The sequence below is a fragment of the Pelophylax lessonae genome (assembly GCF_965119305.1).
Source record: "Pelophylax lessonae genome assembly, chromosome: 4".
NCBI lineage: Eukaryota > Metazoa > Chordata > Amphibia > Anura > Ranidae > Pelophylax > Pelophylax lessonae.
The window spans coordinates 325,304,195-325,325,684 of record NC_138771.1 but is presented as its reverse complement, the minus strand read 5'-3'; the positions used below and the strand labels follow the sequence as shown (position 1 = coordinate 325,325,684).

General features: G+C 44.0%; 1 protein-coding gene across 1 annotated transcript in view; it reads left to right on the top strand.

The window, feature by feature from the left end:
* The window catches only part of LOC309552642 (sulfate transporter-like), a gene marked incomplete at its 5' end in the record, with an annotated part of 66,205 nt that overhangs the window by 42,095 nt on the left and 2,620 nt on the right, over positions 1-21,490 (top strand). Inside the window, 2 exons of the mRNA XM_082253580.1 lie at positions 1,123-1,250; positions 17,575-18,163. Of these exons, the coding sequence (XP_082109706.1) occupies positions 1,123-1,250; positions 17,575-18,163 (717 nt within the window). The remainder of the gene's footprint in view (positions 1-1,122; positions 1,251-17,574; positions 18,164-21,490) is intronic.

Genomic DNA, 21,490 nt, shown 5'->3' with positions numbered 1-21,490 from the left:
TATATATATATATATATATATTATTTTATTTATATATATATATATATATATAGTGACAGGTTAAGTCACTGTGAAATTGGCCATTTATTAGACACAGATTTTGCATTTGCAGGACTACAGAGCATTTATTTTGAGAGGAGAAAACTGCTCTGGCAGCTTTCTCCGGATTTTGCTATTTCCAGATGGGGCTCTGCAGTTTGGAACTTCCATAGTGTCTTGGGTGGAACAGAATCTCCAACCCCTTGTCCAGGTTTTGTGGAGGACCAGCAGGGTATGTGCCCAGGTGCACACAGCCTTCATAATGGAGGTTTAGGAATACTTTAGGGTTCCCGGTTGGAGACTACTCCACCAAAGAGAGACAGGAGGTCCCCGTGAGTCAGAGAGGCTGCATGTGACAGACAGAGCATGTGTGTCTGCAAGAGACAGATAACATCCTAAGGGCTAAGGCCAGAGTGGAGCTCTGGGCTCTAGAGAGAAGCTGTCTGCACTAATAACCTATGGTCTGGGTGACTAGCACAAAGAGCAGATGTACTGTGACTAAAGTTGAGTGAGAACCTAAAAACGAGGTGGGCAGGCATTTTCTGTTTATTTGTATTTACTGAAGAAGAACCCCTGTGTGGGAAACCCTATATGTTATGGACTTTATATTTGCCTTTTAATAAAAATGGGCTGCCATGCTCTGAAACTGAAGTGCTAACTAACGTGGATCACTTGAAAATGCATCTACCACTAGAGATAATGATCCCCCCATGTTACTATATGTATATATATATATATATATATATATATATATATATATATATATATATATATCTTTAAACTACAGTATGCCTCAGCCAATTCTGGGCATTTGGCCATATGTCATACCTTATCTATGTATACAGGACAGGCTGCTCTGAACGTTAATAACACACTCTTGCCTTTACAGAAGTTTATATTTAAACTTACACCTTACAGTATATTATTTGTTATGTATTGTCACTTAAAAAACTTTGGTCAATACTGGTCAATACCAGCTTTCAATGGTCAGTGAGAAACACACTTGAACTATGTCCACCTCATTTCACCCATTTTTTCTCACTGACTATTAGTTGTTTATTAATCATTTTATTATCTACACAGTTTGCAGTTAGCAAGCAGAATCCTACAGGATTCATTAATGGAAATATCTGCCCTTTTCAGTGTGGGGTTCTGATTCAGGTTCTTGAACTCTGGAGAGACTTCAAAATAAAAAATGCAAAGCAGGGAAGGTCAATAGTCCCAACACATCTGCATAGGTTTTACTGACTCCAGATCGTGTCAAACAGACATTCTCTTTCCCTGTCAGGTGTCAGGGGTGGAGTTAGACCTAGCAGGGAAGAGAATGTCTGTTTCACCTGATCTGGTGTCAGTGGGGTTGATTTACTAAAGCTTGAGAGTACAAAATCTGGTGCAGCTCTGCACAGAAACCAATCAGCTTCCAGGTTTTATCATCAAAGCCTAATTAAACAAGCAGTTAGAAGTTAGAAGCTGATTGGCTACCATGCACAGCAGCACCAGAATTTGCACTCTCCAGTTTTCGTAAATCAACCCCAATAAAACTTGCTGTAATTTAGAAAAAATAAAAAACACAGCAAAGTTTGGCCTATATGTTTGGGAGAAGGCGGTTCCCAGTCAGATAGTCATGCACCCATGGCAGGTTGCTGCATGAGGTTTCCTAGCACTAGCCCTCTCCCTTCCCAGAACACCTCCCCCAGCACATATGTAACCTCTCGACCACCCTGCTAGCACAAGCACTCTGCTCTTCCAAAGCATCCCCTAGCACATATCTCCCCCCCCCCTCCCCAAATCAAAGAGATGCAGGCTGCCACAGAGGTGATGATCATGACATCTTGCACCCCCAAGGGATGCATTTTCCCTGGATTGCCACACTAGGTCTAAGGGGAAATCTTCTAATCACCCCATTGCAGTTTCAAAACTATAAAAATTCACTACCAACAATATATGCAATCATTTGTTACCATTTTTTTTAGTAAGGGGTTAACCTTTCACTATATTCCACAATACACTAAACTTCCACGCCATGTCAGCCACTGGCTAATAGCTATCTACCCCAAAAACATTTTCTAATTGAAATGTAGCAGGCTCAGATAACACACATCACAGTGTCCTCTGCGCTTTAGCTACTTTGACTGCCAATTCTTGCCAGGTAGGTTTTTTATTTCTCTTGCTATCACTCAAAATATATAAATATTCTTGCTCTTTGATTTTGGTCTACTGGGGCATCAGGTTATAATAATGTGTCTATTGTTCATTTCCTGGCCAATGCACCCTTTTGTATTGTAAAAAGCTCCAATGAACCCATAAAAACAATATGATTGGGTCAATGTAGTCTTGGGGAATATCTATTTGGCACAGTATAATGCCTTTTCGTTAAGCAGTCTATTTGTACAGATACCCTTTCGAGAATTTAAGTTGTCCAGACAGAATAAGGAGAATGTTCTGCTAACTTATACCACTGATCTAGATGTAACAGGCTGATCTCCCTAAATACATCACCTCTTGCTTTAGTAGAGGTGAATCCTCCACCATGGCAAACCATTCAGCAGTGATGTATTTCTGTACGGGGAAAGCCATTATAAACCTTCCTACCTGCACCTTCTGTTTTTCACCTGCATAAGATGTGCTTTGATCATGTGGTTTTGTGGCATCACTTGTTGGCCTGTAGAGTCTATTGTAGCTTAAATCTTCACATTCTGGTGTCAGAAGTTTCAAACAGCATGTGGGATGGCACTGCATTGGGTAATGTTTGACCTCTGTTTGTAATCTGAAAACTGACACTTCATGTGAAGCAGCTACATATCTGGGTCTCTCAGTCTGCAGGTGCAGTAATTACATCTGCCATGGCCACAAGCAAGCAGGATTTTCCCCGGGAGACCACCATGCTGGAAGAGATGTGACTTCTTGTACAGTAGAGTAAAACAATGCCAAAATACAAGCCTGAAGAAAATAACGGCAAAATGGCCCTGCGCAGGGGAATGAAACATCACACTTCACGTAAATACAAACAAAACACTTTTTCAAAGTGTAAAAGCGAATAGTAGAAGCATCCGGCATAAGTGCCAGAAGTGGGAATGAATCATTTACTCGGAGGTCCAAAGCATTGTTAGACTAACAATCAAAAAAGAACAAAAACAGAGAAAAGAAATTAGGGGAGGGGGAGTTGGTGGAGGATGGAATATAGAGGGACAGGGTGGTGAAGAGTTGAGTGAGAAGAGAAAAAGCGAAAGATAGAGAAACAGTCAAGACAGGAATGAAAAAGGAGGAGTTGTAGGCTTAGACAAGAAAAGAGCACAGGGCCTGCAGGTTGGGTGGTATATTTGAACGGCCTGGAATACCCAAGCTGGTCAGGGGCAGGGTGGGGAGAGCATAAGACCACCATAGGTTCCACACTTTGAGGAACTTAGCATGGGAGTCATGAAGTACACTGGTCATCTTCTCATGCAACATGAGGGTAGTCAAAATACTCTTCACCTCTGCAAAACCAACTGAGGGTTTCCGCCAAGCTCTAGCAATAGCGTGTTTTGCGGCAATGAAGAGGTAGGTGACCAGCTTTTGTTGGTATGAGAAGAGGCCTTGGAGGGGGCAGTGCAGAAGTGCATGCCGGGCTTCTTTGTGGAATGGTATATGAAAAAGGGTTGAAAAGAGGCCATAGACCCTAGACCAGAAACCCACTAATCGTGGGCAAGACCAACAAATGTGTATCTCGTCTCCCCATTGGCTACATCCCCTGAACCATCTATTGCTGCACGATGGGTATGAATGAGCTATGTGGGCCGGAACCCTGTACCAGGAGAACCTTATAGGCCGCCTCCATAGTGACCGTATTAAAAGAACATTTGGCGAAAGATGACCAGGCCTTACTCCAATCCTCTAAAACTATAGAGACTGCCAAGTCTCGCTCCCATTTGGAGACGTACAGGTGGGAGCGAGATGAGCCCTCCGTGTTCAAATAGGAATAAATAGAAGAGATAGTGCCCCAAGTTCCAGGTGAGTTAAGGCAGATACTTTCAAAGAGCGTTGTCTGGAATGGGAAAGAAGAGTTACAGCAGAGAGCTGAAATCCAGTGTCGGAGTTTTAGATAACTAAACCATTCAGTGGGGGGGGGGGTGCTTTGGGTTCAGGTGGAAACAGCCAATTTTACTTCCCTTAATTTTTACGGAAGACCTTTACAGATCTATTGTGGACCATCGCTGCGCATCCAAATTTGTCCCTTGCTAGAGAATTTGGCTTGAAACCTATAACGGTTTCCGAGTTTAAAACTTTTCTGGGCCTAGCCCTCAACATGGGCTTAACTAAAAGGAGTGAATTGCGGTCATATTGGTCCACTAACCCAATCCTCCATATGCGCGTTTCTCTGCTTGCATGGCGAGGGTGAGATACGAGCAAATTCTGCGGTTCATGCACTTCAGCGACAATGAACTCTGTCGTCCTCGGGGAGACCCTGGACATGACCAGCTCCACAAAATTCTGCCCCTCATAAACCACTTCAATCAGCGGTTTGCAGCCTTGTTTACCCCCCCAACAAGTTGTCTGCATTGATGAGTCCCTGATTAAGTTTTCGGGCCGCCTTGCTTTCATGCAGTTTACCCCCAGCAAGCGTGCCAGATATGGGGTCAATCTGTATAAGCTCTGTGACCGGGCCACAGGCTATACAGTTAGTTTTAATTTTTACGAGGGTAAAGAAAGAACTGTGGAGCCCCCCAACTGCCCAGACTACATAGGGAGCAGCGGCAAGATTGTGTGGGACATCGTGTCACCCTTTTTCGGAAAGGGGTACCATTTGTACGTGGACAATTTTTATTTAAGCGTGCCACTTTTTAGTCACCTTCTTAAATTTCAAATTCACACATGTGGTACCGTGCGACCTAATCAGTGGGGTTTCCCCCAATGGCTTATAGATACCCGACTTAGTCGGGGGGTGAGAGCCTGCTTGAAAACAGACAAATTGCTTGCAGTGAAGTGGAGGGATACATGGAATGTTTTCGTTCTGTCCTCCCTTCACGCAGACACGACGGTCCAAATTCCTACGGCAACTGGTGTTTTGGAGAAGCCCCTCTGTGTCCATGACTACAACCTTAATATGTGAGGGGTGGACCTGAACGACCAGCTTTTGTCGCCGTACTTAATTGCCCATAAAGCCAGGCGCTGGTACAAAAAAGTATATGTTTATTGTCTGTTTATTTATTTCAATAGGCTTTACTGAACGCTTTTGTGCTATACAAAGCGTCAGGATGAACTGGATCCTTCCTACAATTCCAGGGAGAGATCATCAGTGCCTACCTGTATCCAGGAGGTGCTCTGGCCTAACTTCCCCTACCAGATGCAGTAAGCCGGCTGCATGAGAGGCATTTTCCATATGCCATCCTGAGTACCTCTAAACAAACATACCCCCAAAGAAGATGTCTTGTCTGTAGGAAGCGTGGATTTAGGCATGACACCCGTACTTATTGTCCCACCTGTCCTGGCCAACCTGGTCTCTGCATCGGGGAATGTTTTGAACGCTACCACACACTAGTGCGTATTAGCATAGGGTACAGCACGGCACAGTCTAGGGCACACTTACACAGGGTCTCGAAAGATGTTCAATGGCTATCGTCATTTTGAGAGACCCTAAGCTGGAAAGTTTTTCAGTTAAAAAAAAAAAAAAAAAAAAAGTGAAAAAAAAAGTAAAAAAAGTTACAAAAAAATAAAAAAAAAAAATAAAATAAAAAAGCCAAAAATAGTTGTAATTTGAGTTAATTTTCTGTTCTTACTCTGCTCTTCTACTTCTACTCTTTCTACTTTTACTGTACTTTATTGTTGCTGTTTTTCATTGGTAACCATTTTTTACTTTTCAGGTACCAATGTAATGTGTTTTTTCGCAAAAATTGCTTTTGGAAAATCTTTGCACAAATACTGTTGACAAAAAAAATTGCAACATCCATAGTTTTGTTCTGTAGGGTCTCTGCCTTAAAAAAATATATAATGTTTGGGAGTTCAAAATAATTTTCTAGTAAAAAAAAAATAATTTTTTAAGTAGACAAAAAGTCACAGAAAAGGCTTGGTCTTCAAGTGGTTAGAAGAGTGGGTGATGTGTGGCTAAAATTGAGCATAAAATGCCAGGACAGCTCAAACAACCCACAAATGACCCCTTTTTGGAAAGTTGACACCCAAATCTATTTGCTGAGAGGCATGTTGAGTCCATGGAGTAGTTTATATTTTGCCCTAAGTTTCGGGAAAATTACAATTTGTTTTTTTCTTTTTTTTGTTTTTTTTTTACACAAAGTTGTCACTAAATGATACATTGCTCACGCATGCCATGGGTATATGTGAAATGACACCCAAAAATACATTCTGGTGCTTCTCCTGAGTACAGGGATACCACATGTGTGAGACTTTTGGGGGCCTAACTGCGTACGGGACCCCCGAAATCCAATCAGCGCCTTCAGGTTTTCTAATGGCGTAAATAGCTTATTTTACTTCCTCACTACCTGTCACAGTTTTGGAGGCCCTGAAATTTCAAGATAGCACAACCCCCCCCCCCCCCCCAAATGACCCCATTTTGCAAAGTAGACACTCCAAACTATTTGCTGAGAGGCATGGTGAGTCCATGGAATATTTATATTTTGCCACAAGTTTTGGGAAAATTATTATTATTATTTTTTTTTTTTTACACAAAGGAGTCACTAAATGATATATTGCTCACACATGCCATTGATATATGTGAAATTACACTCCAAAATACATTCTGCTGCTTCTCCTGAGTACAGGGATACCCCATGTGTGAGACTTTTTGGCAGTCTAGCCGCATACAGGACCCGAAAACCAATCACCACCTTCAGGCTTTCTAAGCGTGTAAATTGTTGATTTCACTCTTCACTATCTATCACAGTTTTGGAGGCCATGAAAAGCCAAGATAGCACAACCCCTCCCCCCCCCAAATTACCCCTTTTCGAAAAGTAGACACCCCAGGGTATTTGCTAAGTAAGATGCATGGTGATTATTTTGCAGCTCTCATTTATTTTGGAAAATGAAGGAAATAAAGGAAAATTCATTTTTTTTCTCTTTTTTCCAAATTCAAAACTTTGTGACAAAAAGTGAGATCTGCAAAACACTCAACATGCCTCTCTGCAAATAGCTTAGGGTGTTTACTTTCCGAAAATGGGTAATTTGGGGAGGGTTTGTGCTTTCTTGGCATTTCATGGCCTCTGAAACTGTGATAGGTAGTGAGGAGTGAAATCAACAATTTACACCCTTGGAAAGCATGAAGGCGGTGATTGGTTTTCGGGGTCCTGTACGCGGCTAGACTGCCAAAAAGTCTCACACATGGGGTAGCCCCATACTTAGGAGAAGCAGCAGAATGTATTTTGGGGTGTCATTTCACATACTGTATACCCATTGCATGTGTGAGCAAAATATCATTTAGTGACAACTTTGTATAAAATAAATAAAATAAAAATTTTCCCGAAACTTGTGGCAAAATATAAAATATTCCATTAACTCACCATGCCTCTCAGCAAATAGCTTGGAGTGTCTAATTTGCAAAATGGGGTCATTTGGGGGAGTTTTTTGCTATCTAATTTCGCTATCTATCGAAATTTCGGGGCCTCCGAAACCGTGATAGGTAGTGAGGAAGTGCAATGAGCAATTTACGCCCTTTGAAATTCTGAAGGTGGTGATTGGTTTTCGGGGTCCCGTACACAGCTAGGCTCCCTAAAAGTCTCACACATGCGGTATCTCTGTACTCAGAAGAAGCAGCAGAATGTATTTTGGGGTGTCATTCCACATATACCCATGTCATGTGTGAGCAATTTACCTTTTAGTGACAACTTTGTATTAAAAAATAAATAGAAATGTAATTTTCCCAAAAATTGTGGCAAAATATAAAACATTCCATGGACTCAACATGCCTCTTAGCAAATAGCTTGGGGTGTCTACTTACCAAAATGGGGTCATTTTGGGGGGGGGGTTGTGCTATCTTGACATTTCAGGGCCTCCGAAACCGAAAATTAAATATTCAATGGGCTTAACATGCTTCTCAGGCCATTCCTTAGGATGTCTACTTTCCAAAAAGTGGTAATTTGATGGGAGGGGTCTTATATTTGTGTACTGCCCTGTCATTTTAGCACTTCAAGAAATGAGATAGGCAGTCAGAAAGTAAAAGCGGCATAAATTCCAGTATTTACACCATAGTTTGTAGACGCTATAACTTTTGCGCAAACCAATGAAAATACGCTTGTTGAGATTTTTTTTGTCAAAGACATGTAGCTAAATACATTTTGGCCAAAATATATGACAAAAATTGAGTATATTGGATATTTTTTAAAAGACAAAGTAGAAAATGTCATTTTTTCTCAAAATTATTGCTCTTTTTTTATTAATATCACAAAAAATAAAAAGCACAGAGGTTATCAAACACCCCCAAAAGAAAGCTCTGTTTGTGGGAAAAAAAGGACGTAAATTTAGTTTGGGTACAGCATTGCATAACCGCACAATTGTCAGTTAAAGTCACCCAGTGCCAAGTTGAAAAAAGTGGCCTGGTCATTAAGGGGGCAAATCCTTCGTGGCCAGAAGTGGTTAAGAAGAGACAGGAATCAAACATTTTGTAGCGTTAATATGGTTAAAAGGTGACTCTTCAATAACAGTGCAGGTGAACCAAGTTTTTAAGCTATACTCGTATAGTAGCTATATACTGTGTGTATCTATTTTAGCAGTTTAGCATCAGGAGGCATAGACACACCAGTGGATTTACGAGTGTCAAATTCAGGGCCTTTTCAGCCTACTTTTTTTCAGCCACTAGGAGTAAACCAAATAAGGCTCTGCCTATGTAGGGGTATGTATAACAACACATAGAACACAATGGAGATTCGTCAACCAGCCAGGGACACTCACTCTACCTGTTCTTTAAACCTGCTTGTGGATTTTCCATCCTGCCAAAAAAAATCCAGCCTGGAGTGGTGACTAGAGAGCCCATCTTTGCTTTTCCTGGAATAAGCTCCAGAGCCCCAGAAAAACATAATAATTTCATACATGAATCTAAAGAATTGGGCCACACATCAATGACATGTAGAGAGTTCAATATGCCTATTATCATAGGATTATCCTTATGATTAAGCCCCAGAAGGGATGAAATACATTACTGGTGCCTGAAACATGCCTGAAATGACACAACACTGTTGCTCAAACAAGATCCCTCCACAGAACAAGCATAGGTAATTGTGGAAGCAGGAATAGCTGAAGATGGGCCATCAGGAGGTTGAGTTGGACATGTATATACAAGGGTGCAGAAAGAAGTGGAGGGTTAAGACTTAGAGTAGCAGTAGTCAGCATAAATGTAAGTAATGTGTCCTGGGAGGCTTTGTGCTGCTCCTGATGGCCATGGTGCCCTAGGTCATGGTCTATATGGCCTATTGAGAAATCCATCCCTTACTGCAAAAATCAAAGTACACTCTGGTTGCTTTCATACCTACCGTATCAGTTTGCTAAAGTAAAATTAATGAACTTTCTGACTTAAGCACATTTGCAGTCTTTGATGGATAAAAATGACTAATTGCTTTCACATATTTCTGGGAATCACTCTTTAAAGTAGATCTGAATGCAGTCTCTAAAATGTCATATTCACTGTAGCATTCAAATGTAATTTTTTTAATGTTTTTTTAAATCTCTGTAATCATGCTTTAATAAAACAATAACTGTTGATCCTGACTAGAGTTGAGCGGACACCTGGATGCCCGTGTTCGGCGAGTTCGGCCGAACTTGACAAAAAAGTCCGGGTCCGTGTCCCGGACTTTTTCCGAACTTTACCCGGACACCGAACCCCATTGAAGTCAATGGGGACCTGAACTTTCAGACACTAAAATGGCTCTAGAACACCAATGGAAAGGGCTAGAGTGCTGCAAATGACAGCAAAACGTAGTTAAGAGCATGGCAAGTGCTCTGCAAACAAATGTGGATAGGGAAATAACTTAAAACAACAAAAAAAACCCCAGAAAAATAAAACAATGTTCTTCATCTGTGAACGACGAGGCCCATATGGAGTAGGAGGGAGGTTGAGGTGGTGGTGGATGTGGCGGTGTCATAGGCTTGCGCACAGGGTGTGCCGGGTGTGCCTGGGCACACCCTAATCACCTAGGGCACATTAGCATTATCACTCTGTTTGCCAGTGAGGAGATGGGAAAGATCTCCCTCGGACCTGCTCTGCCATAAGAGAAGTGCTACACACTTCTATTTCACTTTGCCAGCAGGGAGAGTAATGTACCGGGGCCATATACATGTAGGCAAACACATGCATGTGTATTTAAACTTTGGGGTGCACACCCTAATGCAATAGGCTGCGCACACCTATGGGCGGTGTAGGTGGAAGCGGCGGTGGAGGAGGACGAGGTAGCCAACACTGCTTTTTTTCAGTCATTTTAAATGAGGGTACACCCCAAAAGAGTGAGAAAGATTAAAAATAGAACAATGGCTGGGTAAGGTCGGTATCCATCTCTATTCTGCACAAGGTACGGAAAAGTCCTGTGGGATCCATGCCTGGTTCATTTTAATGAACGTGAGCTTGTCCACATTGTCTCTGGACAGTCGGCTGCGCTTGTCTGTGATAACGCCCCCAGCCGTGCTAAATACACGTTCAGATAATACACTGGCTGCAGGGCACACCAGCACCTCCAAGGCGTAAAGGGCAAGCTCAGGCCATGTGCCCAATTTGGAGACCCAGAAGTTGAAGGGGGCAGACCCGTCATTCACTACATGTAGGCGTGTGCACACATACTGCTCCACCATGTTGGTGAAATGCTGCCTCCTGCTAAGACGTTCCATATGAGCTGCTGGTGCTGCTGTTTGTTGTGGCGTGCTGACAAAGCTTTTTCACATTTCGGCCATGCTAACCCTGCCTTCTGAGGTGCTGGCGGTGCCCTGGTTGCGTTGGCGACCTCTTCCTCCTCCTCCTCCTCCGCCTTGGCCTTGTGCTTCCACTGTGGCCCCGCTGTCAGGTGGGAATGCCAGCGTGCGCTTGTACTCGCGCATCTTGCGATCGCGCTCCAGTGAGTGAATTAAGGACGGTACGTTGTCCTTGTAACGGGGATCCAGCAGCGTGGCCACCCAGTAATCAGCACTAGTTAGAATGTGGGCAACTCGGCGGTCGTTGTGGAGACACTGCAGCATGTAATCGCTCATGTGTGCCAGGCTGCCCAGAGGCAACGAAAGGCTGTCCTCTGTGGGAGGTGTATCGTCTGTGTCCTCTGTATACCCCCAGCCACTCACCAGTGATGGCCATGAGCTGGCCTGGGTGCCACCCTGCTGTGAACATGGTTCCATCTCCTCCTCCATCTCCTCATCCTCCTCATCCTCCAGAACTGTGCCCCTGCTGGACAATTGTGTCCCTGGCGTTTGTGGGTGCAGGAACCCACCCTCGGAGCCACTTGCGAATGACTGCCCTGAAAGCCTTGGAAATGTTACCTCTTCATCCTCCTCCTCCTCATCCTGTGCCACATCCTCTTCCATCATTGCCCGAATCGTTTTTTGAAGGAGGCATAGAAGTGGGATAGTTAAGCTGACAACAGCATCATCGGCACTGGCCATGTTGGTGGAGTACTCAAAACAGCGCAACAAGGCACACAGGTCTCGCATGGAGGCCCAGTTATTGGTGGTGAAGTGGTGCTGTTCCGCAGAGCGACTCACGCGTGCGTGCTGCAGCTGAAACTCCACTATGGCCTGCTGCTGCTCGCACAGTCTTTCCAGCATGTGCAAGGTGGAGTTCCACCTTGTGGGCACGTCACATATGAGGCGGTGAGCGGGAAGGCCGAAGTTACGCTGCAGCGCTGACAGGCGAGCAGCAGCAGGGTGAGAACGCCGAAAGTGCGCACAGACGGCCCGCACTTTCTGCAGCAGCTCTGACATATCGGGGTAATTTTTAAGGAACCTCTGCACCACCAAATTCAGCACATGCGCCAGGCAAGGGATGTGCGTCAAACCGGCTAGGCCCAGAGCTGCTATGAGATTTCGCCCATTATCGCACACCACCAGGCCGGGCTTGAGGCTCGCTGGCAGCAACCACTTATTTGTCTGCTGTTCCATGCTCCGCCACAACTCCTGCGCGGTGTGTGGTTTTTCCCCCAAACAGGCAAGTTTTAAAACTGCCTGCTGTCGTTTACCCCTGGCTGTGCTGAAGTTGGTGGTGAAGGTGTTACGCTGACCGGATGAGGAGGCGGTAGAGGATGAGGAAGCGGAGTAGGAGGAGTTAGGAACAGGAGGCAAACTGAAGCGCCCTGCAATCCTCGGTGGTGGAAGGACATGCGCCAAATTGCTATCCGCCTCAGGCCCATCCGCCACTGCATTTACCCAGCGTGCCGTTAGGGAGATCTAACGCCCCTGATCGTGCTTACTGGTCCACGTATCGGTAGTTAGGTGGACCTTGGCACAGATGGCGTTGCGCAGTGCACACCTGATTTTTTCCCCCACTTGGTTGTGCAGGGAAGGGATGGCTTGCCTGGAAAAGTAGTGGCGGCTGGGCACGACGTACTGTGGGACAGCCACCGACATAAAGCTTTTAAAACTGTGCGTCTCCACCAGACGGAATGACAGCATTTCAAAGGCCAAGAATTTTGAAATGCTGGCATTCAGGGCCAGGGATCGCGGGTGGATAGGGGGGTACTTCCTCTTCCTCTGAAGTGTTTGGGAGATGGAAAGCTGAACGCTTCCATGGGACATTGTGGAGATGGTTGGTGACCCAGGTGGTGGTGTTGCTGACAGATCGTCTGTTTGTGGGGTGGCAGGTGCCGGTATCACTACAGAGGTGGATGGAGAGGCCGAGACTGCAGCAGAAGAGGAAGCAGGAGGAGCCAGAGACCTTTCTAGGTTTTGAAGGTGTCTACTCCACTGCAGCTCGTGCTTTGCACTTAGATGCCTGATCATGCAGGTTGTGCTCAGGTTGAGAAGGTTTATGCCTCGCTTCAGGCTCTGATTGCACAGGGTGCAAACCACTCGTGTCCTGTCATCAGCACATTTTCTGAAGAACTTCCACGCTAGAGAACTCCTTTGAGCTGGCTTTGGTGCGCTCGGTCCCTTGCTGCGTTGGGCAGTAGCAGGCGTAGTGTCTAGGGCACGGCCGCTCCTCTTCTGCACCCTGCTCTCTCTTCTGCTGTGCTGGTGGCTCTGTGCCACCACCGCCTCTTCCTCCAAACTACTCAGGTCACCTGCATGACCTTCATTCCATGTGGGGTCGAGGACCTCATCGTCCTCCACATCATCTTCCACCCAGTCTTCACCCCTGCCCTCCTTGTCGGTCTCCACAATTCTGAGTGCCGCAGCAGTTGGCACCTGCGTTTCGTCATCATCGGAGACGTGCTGCAATGGTCCTTCCATGTACTCATCTTGAGAAATAAGTGGTTGGGCATCGCTGCACTCAATCTCTTCCACTTCTGGGGCAGGGCTAGGTGGATGGCCCTGGGAAACCCTGCTGACAGAGTCATCAAAAAGAAGAAGAGACTGCTGCATGACTTGGGGCTCAGACTGCTTGCCTGATTTGCAAGGGGGTGAGGTGAAAGACGGTTGGACATCGGCTGCAGGTGCCAACTCTGACCTTTCTGCAGTAGACTGGGTGGGAGACAATGTGAAGGAACTGGAGGCACTGTCAGCAACCCAATCTACTATCGCCTGTACTTCTTCTGGCCTCATCACTTCTAGAGGCGCATGATGCCCTACCAAATACTGCTGCAGGTTCTGCCGCCTACTCACACTTGAGGAAGGTGTTTCACTTGTGCGTGTAGCTGGCACAGATCGACCACGTCCTCTCCTTGCAACAGGAGCTCTACCAGCAGCACCACGACCCAGGCCACGGCCCCTATTTGACGGTCTCCTCATATTTCTGTAATTTATGATCTTGCCCTAGAAAGGTGTTTATTGAATAGCGGAACAAAACAACAACAGTATCGCACGGGTATATCTCACAGTCAAATATGCAAACTATGCCGCAATTTAATTTTTTTACCCCAAAAGGGTGTTTATTAAACAGCGGAATAGAAAAACAGTATACAAATACAACGGGTGTATCTCACAGTCAAATATGCAAAGTATGACGCAAATTAAATTTTGTTCATCCCAAAAGGGTGTATATTGAATAGCAGAATAGAAAAAAGGATATAAAACGGTGTATCTCACACGTACAAACACAGACTAGGCCCCGATTACAATTTTTTGTACCCTAAAGGAAGGATGAGGAAGAGGAGTAGGAGGAGTTCGGAACAGGAGGCAAACTGAAGCGCCCTGCAATCCTTGGCGGTGGAAGGAGATGTGCCAAACAAATTTAAAAGGTGTATCTCACACGTACCGATACAGACTATGCCGTAATTTAATTTTTTACACTCCAAAAGGGTGTATATTGAATAGCGGAATAGGAAAAATTTGATAAAACGGTGTATCTCACACGTACAAACACAGACTAGGCCCCGATTAAAATTTTTTGTACCCTAAAGGCAGGATGAGGATGAGGAAGTGGAGTAGGAGGAGATCGGAACAGGAGGCAAACTGAAGCACCCTGCAATCCTTGGCGGTATAAGATGAGCCCCAAAAATTGGAAAGGTGTATCTCACATGTACTGATACAGACTATCCCGCAATTTAATTATTTTTACCCCAAGGGTGTAGATTGAATAGCGGAATAGAAAATATGATATCAAAAGGTGTATCTATCTCACACGTACAAACCCAGACTAGGCCCTGATTACTATTTTTTGTACCCCAAAGGCAGGATGAGGAGTAGGAGAAGTTCGGAACATGCAGAAGGCAAACTGAAGCACCCTGCAATCCTCGGCGGTATAAGATGCGCCCCAAAAATTGGAAAGGTGTATCTCACACGTACCGATACAGACTATCCCGCAATTTAATTATTTTTACCCCAAGGGTGTCGATTGAATAGCGGTATAGAAAATATGATATCAAAAGGTGTAGCTATCTCACACGTACAAACCCAGACTAGGCCCTGATTACTATTTTTTGTACCCCAAAGGCAGGATGAGGAGTAGGAGGAGTTCGGAACAGGCAGGAGGCAAACTGAAGCACCCTGCAATCCTCGGCAGTATAAGATGCGCCCCAAAAATTGGAAAGGTGTATCTCACACGTACCGATAAAGACTATGCCGCAATTTAATTCTTTTTACCCCAAGGGTGTAGATTGAATAGCGGAATAGAAAATATGATATCAAAAGGTGTATCTATCTCACACATACAGACCCAGACTAGGCCCTGATTACTATTTTTTGTACCCCAAAGGCAGGATGAGGAGTAGGAGGAGTTTGGAACAGGCAGGAGGCAAACTGAAACACCCTGCAATCCTTGGCGGTATAAGATGCGCCCCAAAAATTGGAAAGGTGTATCTCACACGTACCGATACAGACTATCCCGCAATTTAATTATTTTTACCCCAAAGGGTGTAGATTGAATAGCGGAATAGAAAATATGATATAAAATTGGTGATTTTTCAATAGCACATGTGAACACAGCAGTGTCTTATGTCATTCAGCTCTGCTGCAGGCTATGAAGGGAAATAAAAAAGAAAATTCCCCTTTAAGTTTGAAATTTTTAAATAGATTAGTACAGACTATGACACAATTTAATTTTTTTTAACCCAAAAGGGTGTATATTGAATAGTGGAATAGAAAAAAGTGTATAAAATTGAAAATCATCACTCAATAATAGCACATGTGAACACAGCAGTGTCTTATCACAGTCAGCAGCACTGAAGCAAAAACGCTGCACACAACTCACTGATAAAAATAGATTTTTTTCTCCCTTCTCCTCAGCAGGCAAAAAGATTGTGTTCACTGCACCACCCCACACACAGCAAAATCGATGTTGAACACTGACCCTGCCTATTCTCCAGCCTCACCCTAAAATGATCGATAAGATCGTTCACTGCACTGGCACTGCACAACCAACCCCCCACACAGCAAAATCGATGTAGAACACTGACCCTGCCTATTCTCCAGCCTCGCCCTACAATGATCGATAAGATCGTTCACTGGGACTGCACAACCAACCCCCCACACAGCAAAATCGATGTAGAACACTGACCCTGCCTATTCTTCAGCCTCACCCTAAAATGCCCTAATAACTCGCCCTGCCTGCAGCACTCCGACCTGTCCCTGCATTCTTTTTGGACACAATACAATTTTTCACTGTCTGTCCCTAATCAGCAGCCAGCACGTATGATGTGTGCTCTGTCCCTAAACTACAGCAGAATGGCGCAGCGCGCTGGGGCTCTCGAACTTATAAAGACATGGTCACATGCTTCAGATGGCCAATCACAGCTACTAATACATTAGTAGGCATGGCTGGGATGGCTTAAGGCACACCAGTTAAACGCTTGTTGATTGGCTGTTGAAAGCCCGCCATTAAAAGCGCGCCATTACATACAAACTCGGAAATAAAATGACAGAACACGGATTTTAAACCCGAACATACAGTAAAGTTTTCGGGTCCGTGTTCGGTTAACAAAAATCCAATTATTCGGTACTAACACGAATAATACAGTCCGTGTTCGCTCAACACTAATCCTGACATGAAGGACTTTATTTAACCATTCCTGTTATGAGGGTGACAACTGTTTTCCTGTTGTACTACTGTGTTTGTTACTTTTACATGTCCTTTGGTGGAAACCAGGGATTTTTTTTTTAGAAAATAGGTGCAGTAACTCCCCTCCTCTAATTACCCCTTGCCTCTGCCCCCCCTATCCACCTCCGAGCACTGTCCCTTGGTTCCACCCACTACCTACCTCCCAGTACTGCCCCTTTTAGAGAATACAGAACCAAATATCATTCTGTGGTGCTAAGTACTTTTTTTTGGAATTTATTAAAAGCAGCAAAATAGACCCCCCAGAAACAATAGTTCCCTCACACAACATTGCCCCCCCACAACAAAAATCCATCCCAGCAACAATAGACCCCCAGCAGCAACAACATATCTCCCAGCAGCCAGAATCAATAGACCCTCCAGCAGCCAGTAACAATAGACTTCTCTCTCAACAGTAGATCCCTCCCAGCATCAACTGACCCCCCAGGAATATAAGACCCCTCCCATAAACAAAATATCCTCCACCAGCAACAATAGACCTCTCCAGCAACAATAGACCCCCCAGCACACCCCAGCACCCCTTGCTATTACATCTATTCAGTGCTGAAAGTGCCAAAACTGCATTCCCCCACGTCCCCCCTGAAAAAAAAAGCCCTGGTGGAAACTACAGGTGACCATGCCACCACACATTGCATGGGCATGGTGTACTGTTGTCCCTATAAGGAAGCCAGTCCTGGGCAATTATGTGCAGCTGATACTGAAGTGAGTGCATGTAAGCAAGACATGGCTGGAAGAGCACTGAGATGGGCAATGGGAGTAAAATAAAATAAAAACTGTATTTTTTAAATCAAAAAATAATTCTGTTGTTTATAATGCATATTACTTTACAAAGCTAAGTATCATCCAGTTAATGTTTATATGTGCTTTAAGTTACTGACCACCAACATGCTTCCATATTTTTTAACTTGTTTCACAATTTTAATTTCTTCCAGTTTATTCAGCAGTGTGTGGATTCTGAAGAATGAGTTCTCAGACGGGAGAGAGCACTCACCTTCTCTACCCTACATTTCTGTGGAACTTGAAGAACAAATCAAGCCACCATTCAAACTAAAAGATGTAATTTGTGAGACAACCAAAGAATGTTGTAAAAGTAGTCCAAGAAACTTTGGCAAGTTTTGTTTTGAACTATTCCCAGTACTAACATGGCTCCCTCGGTACAAGGTTAGAGAATATCTGCTTGGAGACATTATGTCTGGAATCATAGTTGGCATTGTGACTATTCCTCAGGCAATAGCTTATTCACTCTTAGCAAGCCAAGATCCTATCTATGGCCTTTACACCAACTTCTTCTGCTGCATAATTTACTTCTTCATGGCATCCTCTCGCCATAATTGTGTTGGAACATTTGGGGTGTTGTGTCTTATGGTAGGAGAGGCTGTGAACAAGCAGTTAAAAGCTGCAGGTTTTACAGAAGAAGATACCAGATTCAACTTAACAATGACTGATGGAACTGTATGTGGGAGAGGCTGCTATGCCATTATGGTGGCCACATCTTTAACATTTATGGCTGGAATTTACCAGGTAATGTTATGTTGCATTTCGATTATGTAAAGTATTAAAAAGGACCTATAATTAAAGTGTTGCTAAACCCACAACAGTAAAATCAGTCTGTTTATGCAGTAAGCCATGTGTATTATACTCACTGTGGAACCTATGCAGTTATTCCAGCACATTATATAAAAAGGCTGTTTGATCCTGTCTTCTCTGATCCTCCCCTTCTTCCACATTTCCCAAACCATCTCCTGATAGAACCGAACTTTGGGGGCACTCTGCTAATGCTCAGTTTGTTGTTTATTGGTAGAGAGGTTTTTTTTTTTTTCTTGGGAGGGTGCATGTGATCAGCACAGGGCCAATCAACACTATCCAGACAGAGGGTCAGGGGTCCTGAAGCCTTATAGGACAGTCAGAGTAGAATGAGAACTCCTCCTACAAACTTTAGCCAGACATTGATTAATGTCACAACACTGCTGTATACTGCTAATGAGAAAAAGGTATTCAGCAGTTTATATTTACTAAATTAATTTAATGTCCATGTTCCGTGTACTGTGGGAGACCAGTGAATGCAAGGTCCTGGGTTTAGTAACACTTTAGGCATACCACCTTTCTGCTGGATGCTGCTATTTTCTGACTTTTATACTTTTCACAGCCAAGCTTTGCCCACCACTTTTAACCTCAGGTGTCCAGGTCATTTTTTCCAATTTTTTTCTTTAGAATTTTTCAGTAAAAGCTTTCTGAGTTTGTAAAAGACTCTCCTAACCATACATTTTCTGAAAGTGCAGGACCGATACTGTATAATAAAAATATGGTGCTATTGCTTTTGTAGTTCCAGTGATAGTTGCAGTTTAGTCATATTGATTTTTTTTAAATACACTAAAATCCTTTTCACACACACAAATACAACATAACCCACAAACTCCCTCCCAAATGTAAAGTAAACAACTGTATCAAGATAATGATTAACAAATCTTTGTAAATTTTAGCCCCGGATCACACTTGTGCGATGCGGGAAGGCTGCGAATTCACAGCCTGTTCCCGCATCGCAAACGCACCCCCGGCAGTTCACACTGCCATATGCGATACGCTTGGGTGTCAATGTAATCTTAACGACACCCCCAGTTTGATCGCATATCGCAGTGTGATCTTGCAGTTCGCACAGGATCGGATCGCACAAGTGTGAACCGCTGTGCGATCCGATCCTGATGCGGCTGCAAAAAAGGGTCCTGTGCGTCTTTGCTGCGGGTGCGGTGCGAATTTAGCCATACAAAGTGTATGGCTAAACTCGCACCGCACAGCCGATCGCATGTAATGAAGGAGCGGTGCGCTCCGATATTACATGCGATCGCCGCAGCCGCATCAGTGTGAACCGGCACTTAAAATGTGCCTTTATGCGAAACAGTAAAAATAGAAGGTAAGCAAAACTGAAAATAAACAACTTACATCAAAAATCTGGAGGTTAGGCTTACACCTATGCATTGGGATCACACCCAATTCGCAGTGCCCTGTGTGCATTGTGTTGGTGTGATTTATGATAAAATGATTTGGGCATTCACTTTATTTTAACACAGCATGATGCAATGCAGAGGAAAGCGCTAATGCACATACAGTATACAGTTGTTGAATAAATAAAATTTGAAAAAAAAAACCAAAATCAAGCACTGTGAGGTGTTGTATCAATGCACTGACAGTCAACTGTAAGCCTGGGTTCACACTGGGGCGGCTTCAAAGTCACTCTGAAGCCGCCCCGTGCAGCACGACTTCAGCAGGGCCTGCATATGACTTCTCTAATAGAAGTCAATGCAAGTTGCCCCCAAAGTAGTGCAGGAACCCTTTTCTAAGTTGGAGCGACTTGAGTTGCTCTGATTAGAACGGTTTCATTGCACTGAATGGAGCGTGACTTCTCAGGTGGCTAAGTCGCCTGACAAGTTGCCCCAGTGTGAACCGGGACTAAATGGCTTCAAACGTGCTTGGGACAAACATAGATGAACTCAGACAATAAAGTAATGAAAAACAAAAAACAGAAAAAAAAAAAACACACACACACAAAAAAAGGCAGACTTGATGGCCTACTAAGTATTTTTCTGCTGTCAATTTTCTACGTTTCTTTGCACTGTATCGCATGTTTGCGCCACACACCAGCATGCATAATATGTGTGTGCCTGCTGGTATGAATAGTCCCTTAGTGTGTTGGTACATGCGTTAACCACAATCTGTGAGGGTGTTTGTATTATATTTTATATGCTTTTTTTTAAGTACTGTCTGGGGGCTTTTCAGAAATATCAGGGATCTAAACAGTCCCTTTAATAGATCACTGCCTTGCCATGATGAAGGGGCTTGCATAATTCAGTTGAGCTATGAGCTATGCCATGTAGGCTCAGCCATCACTGACAGGTCATAGCAGAGAATTCTGACAAGACGTGATCCACTGGAGAAGGAAATGGCAACCCACTCCAGTATCCTTGCCAAGAAAACCTCATGAACAGAAACAAAAGGCTAACAGATATGACAACGGAAGATGAGTCCCCCAGGCCGGAGGTGTCCAATGTGCTACTGGGGAAGAGCAGGGGGGCAATTTCAAGTAGCTCCAGAAGTATTGAAATGGCTGGGCCAAAGCCGCAAGGACTCTCAGCTGTGGATAGTAGGAGTAAAAGGAAAGTCCTGTGCTGTAAAGAATACTGCATAGGAACCTGGAATGTAAGATCAATGAATCAGGGTATGCTGGATACATGAGATCACGAAGAGTCAGAAACGACTAAACGACTAAACAACAACAAACAGTCCCCAGATATTTAAGTTATGAGATAGAGAGGGAGATTGAGGGCAGAGAGTTCTCAATATCCTTTTCCTCCGCAGCCCCGCACTGCTTTAAGGAAATGCTCAGTACAGAGTGCTTTTTTTTTCATTTACAAAGGAAAGAGATTGTAAACACGTAATACATTTTTAATGAGTGGCTGCAATCACAGCTATTAATTTAATCAAAAGAGTCTAGGGGACATTTCTGTTATAAGTTCATAGTCACTGAAGCAGCAATGATCTTAAAGCAGAAGAGAATGCAAAGCATATACCGCTTACTGAGCTGGCCAGCTGGAAGCCATCATCTTCTCATGTAAGCCTTACATCCTTGGAAATAAAAAAGGTTAAAGCTGCAATCTAGGTTCAAAGGAGTCACCCCACTTGGACTGATGCTGATCGGCCACTTCACTGCCAAGGAATAAGCATGCAGTTTTGAATCAAATCATAGCAACAGCCATCACAGAGGCTTCCATAAAATTCAAAGTTTTCTAAAGGAATTCAATTTTTTGCTGACATTTATAAGTTGAAACAATGAAAAAAACGCTTCCATCTATTTCT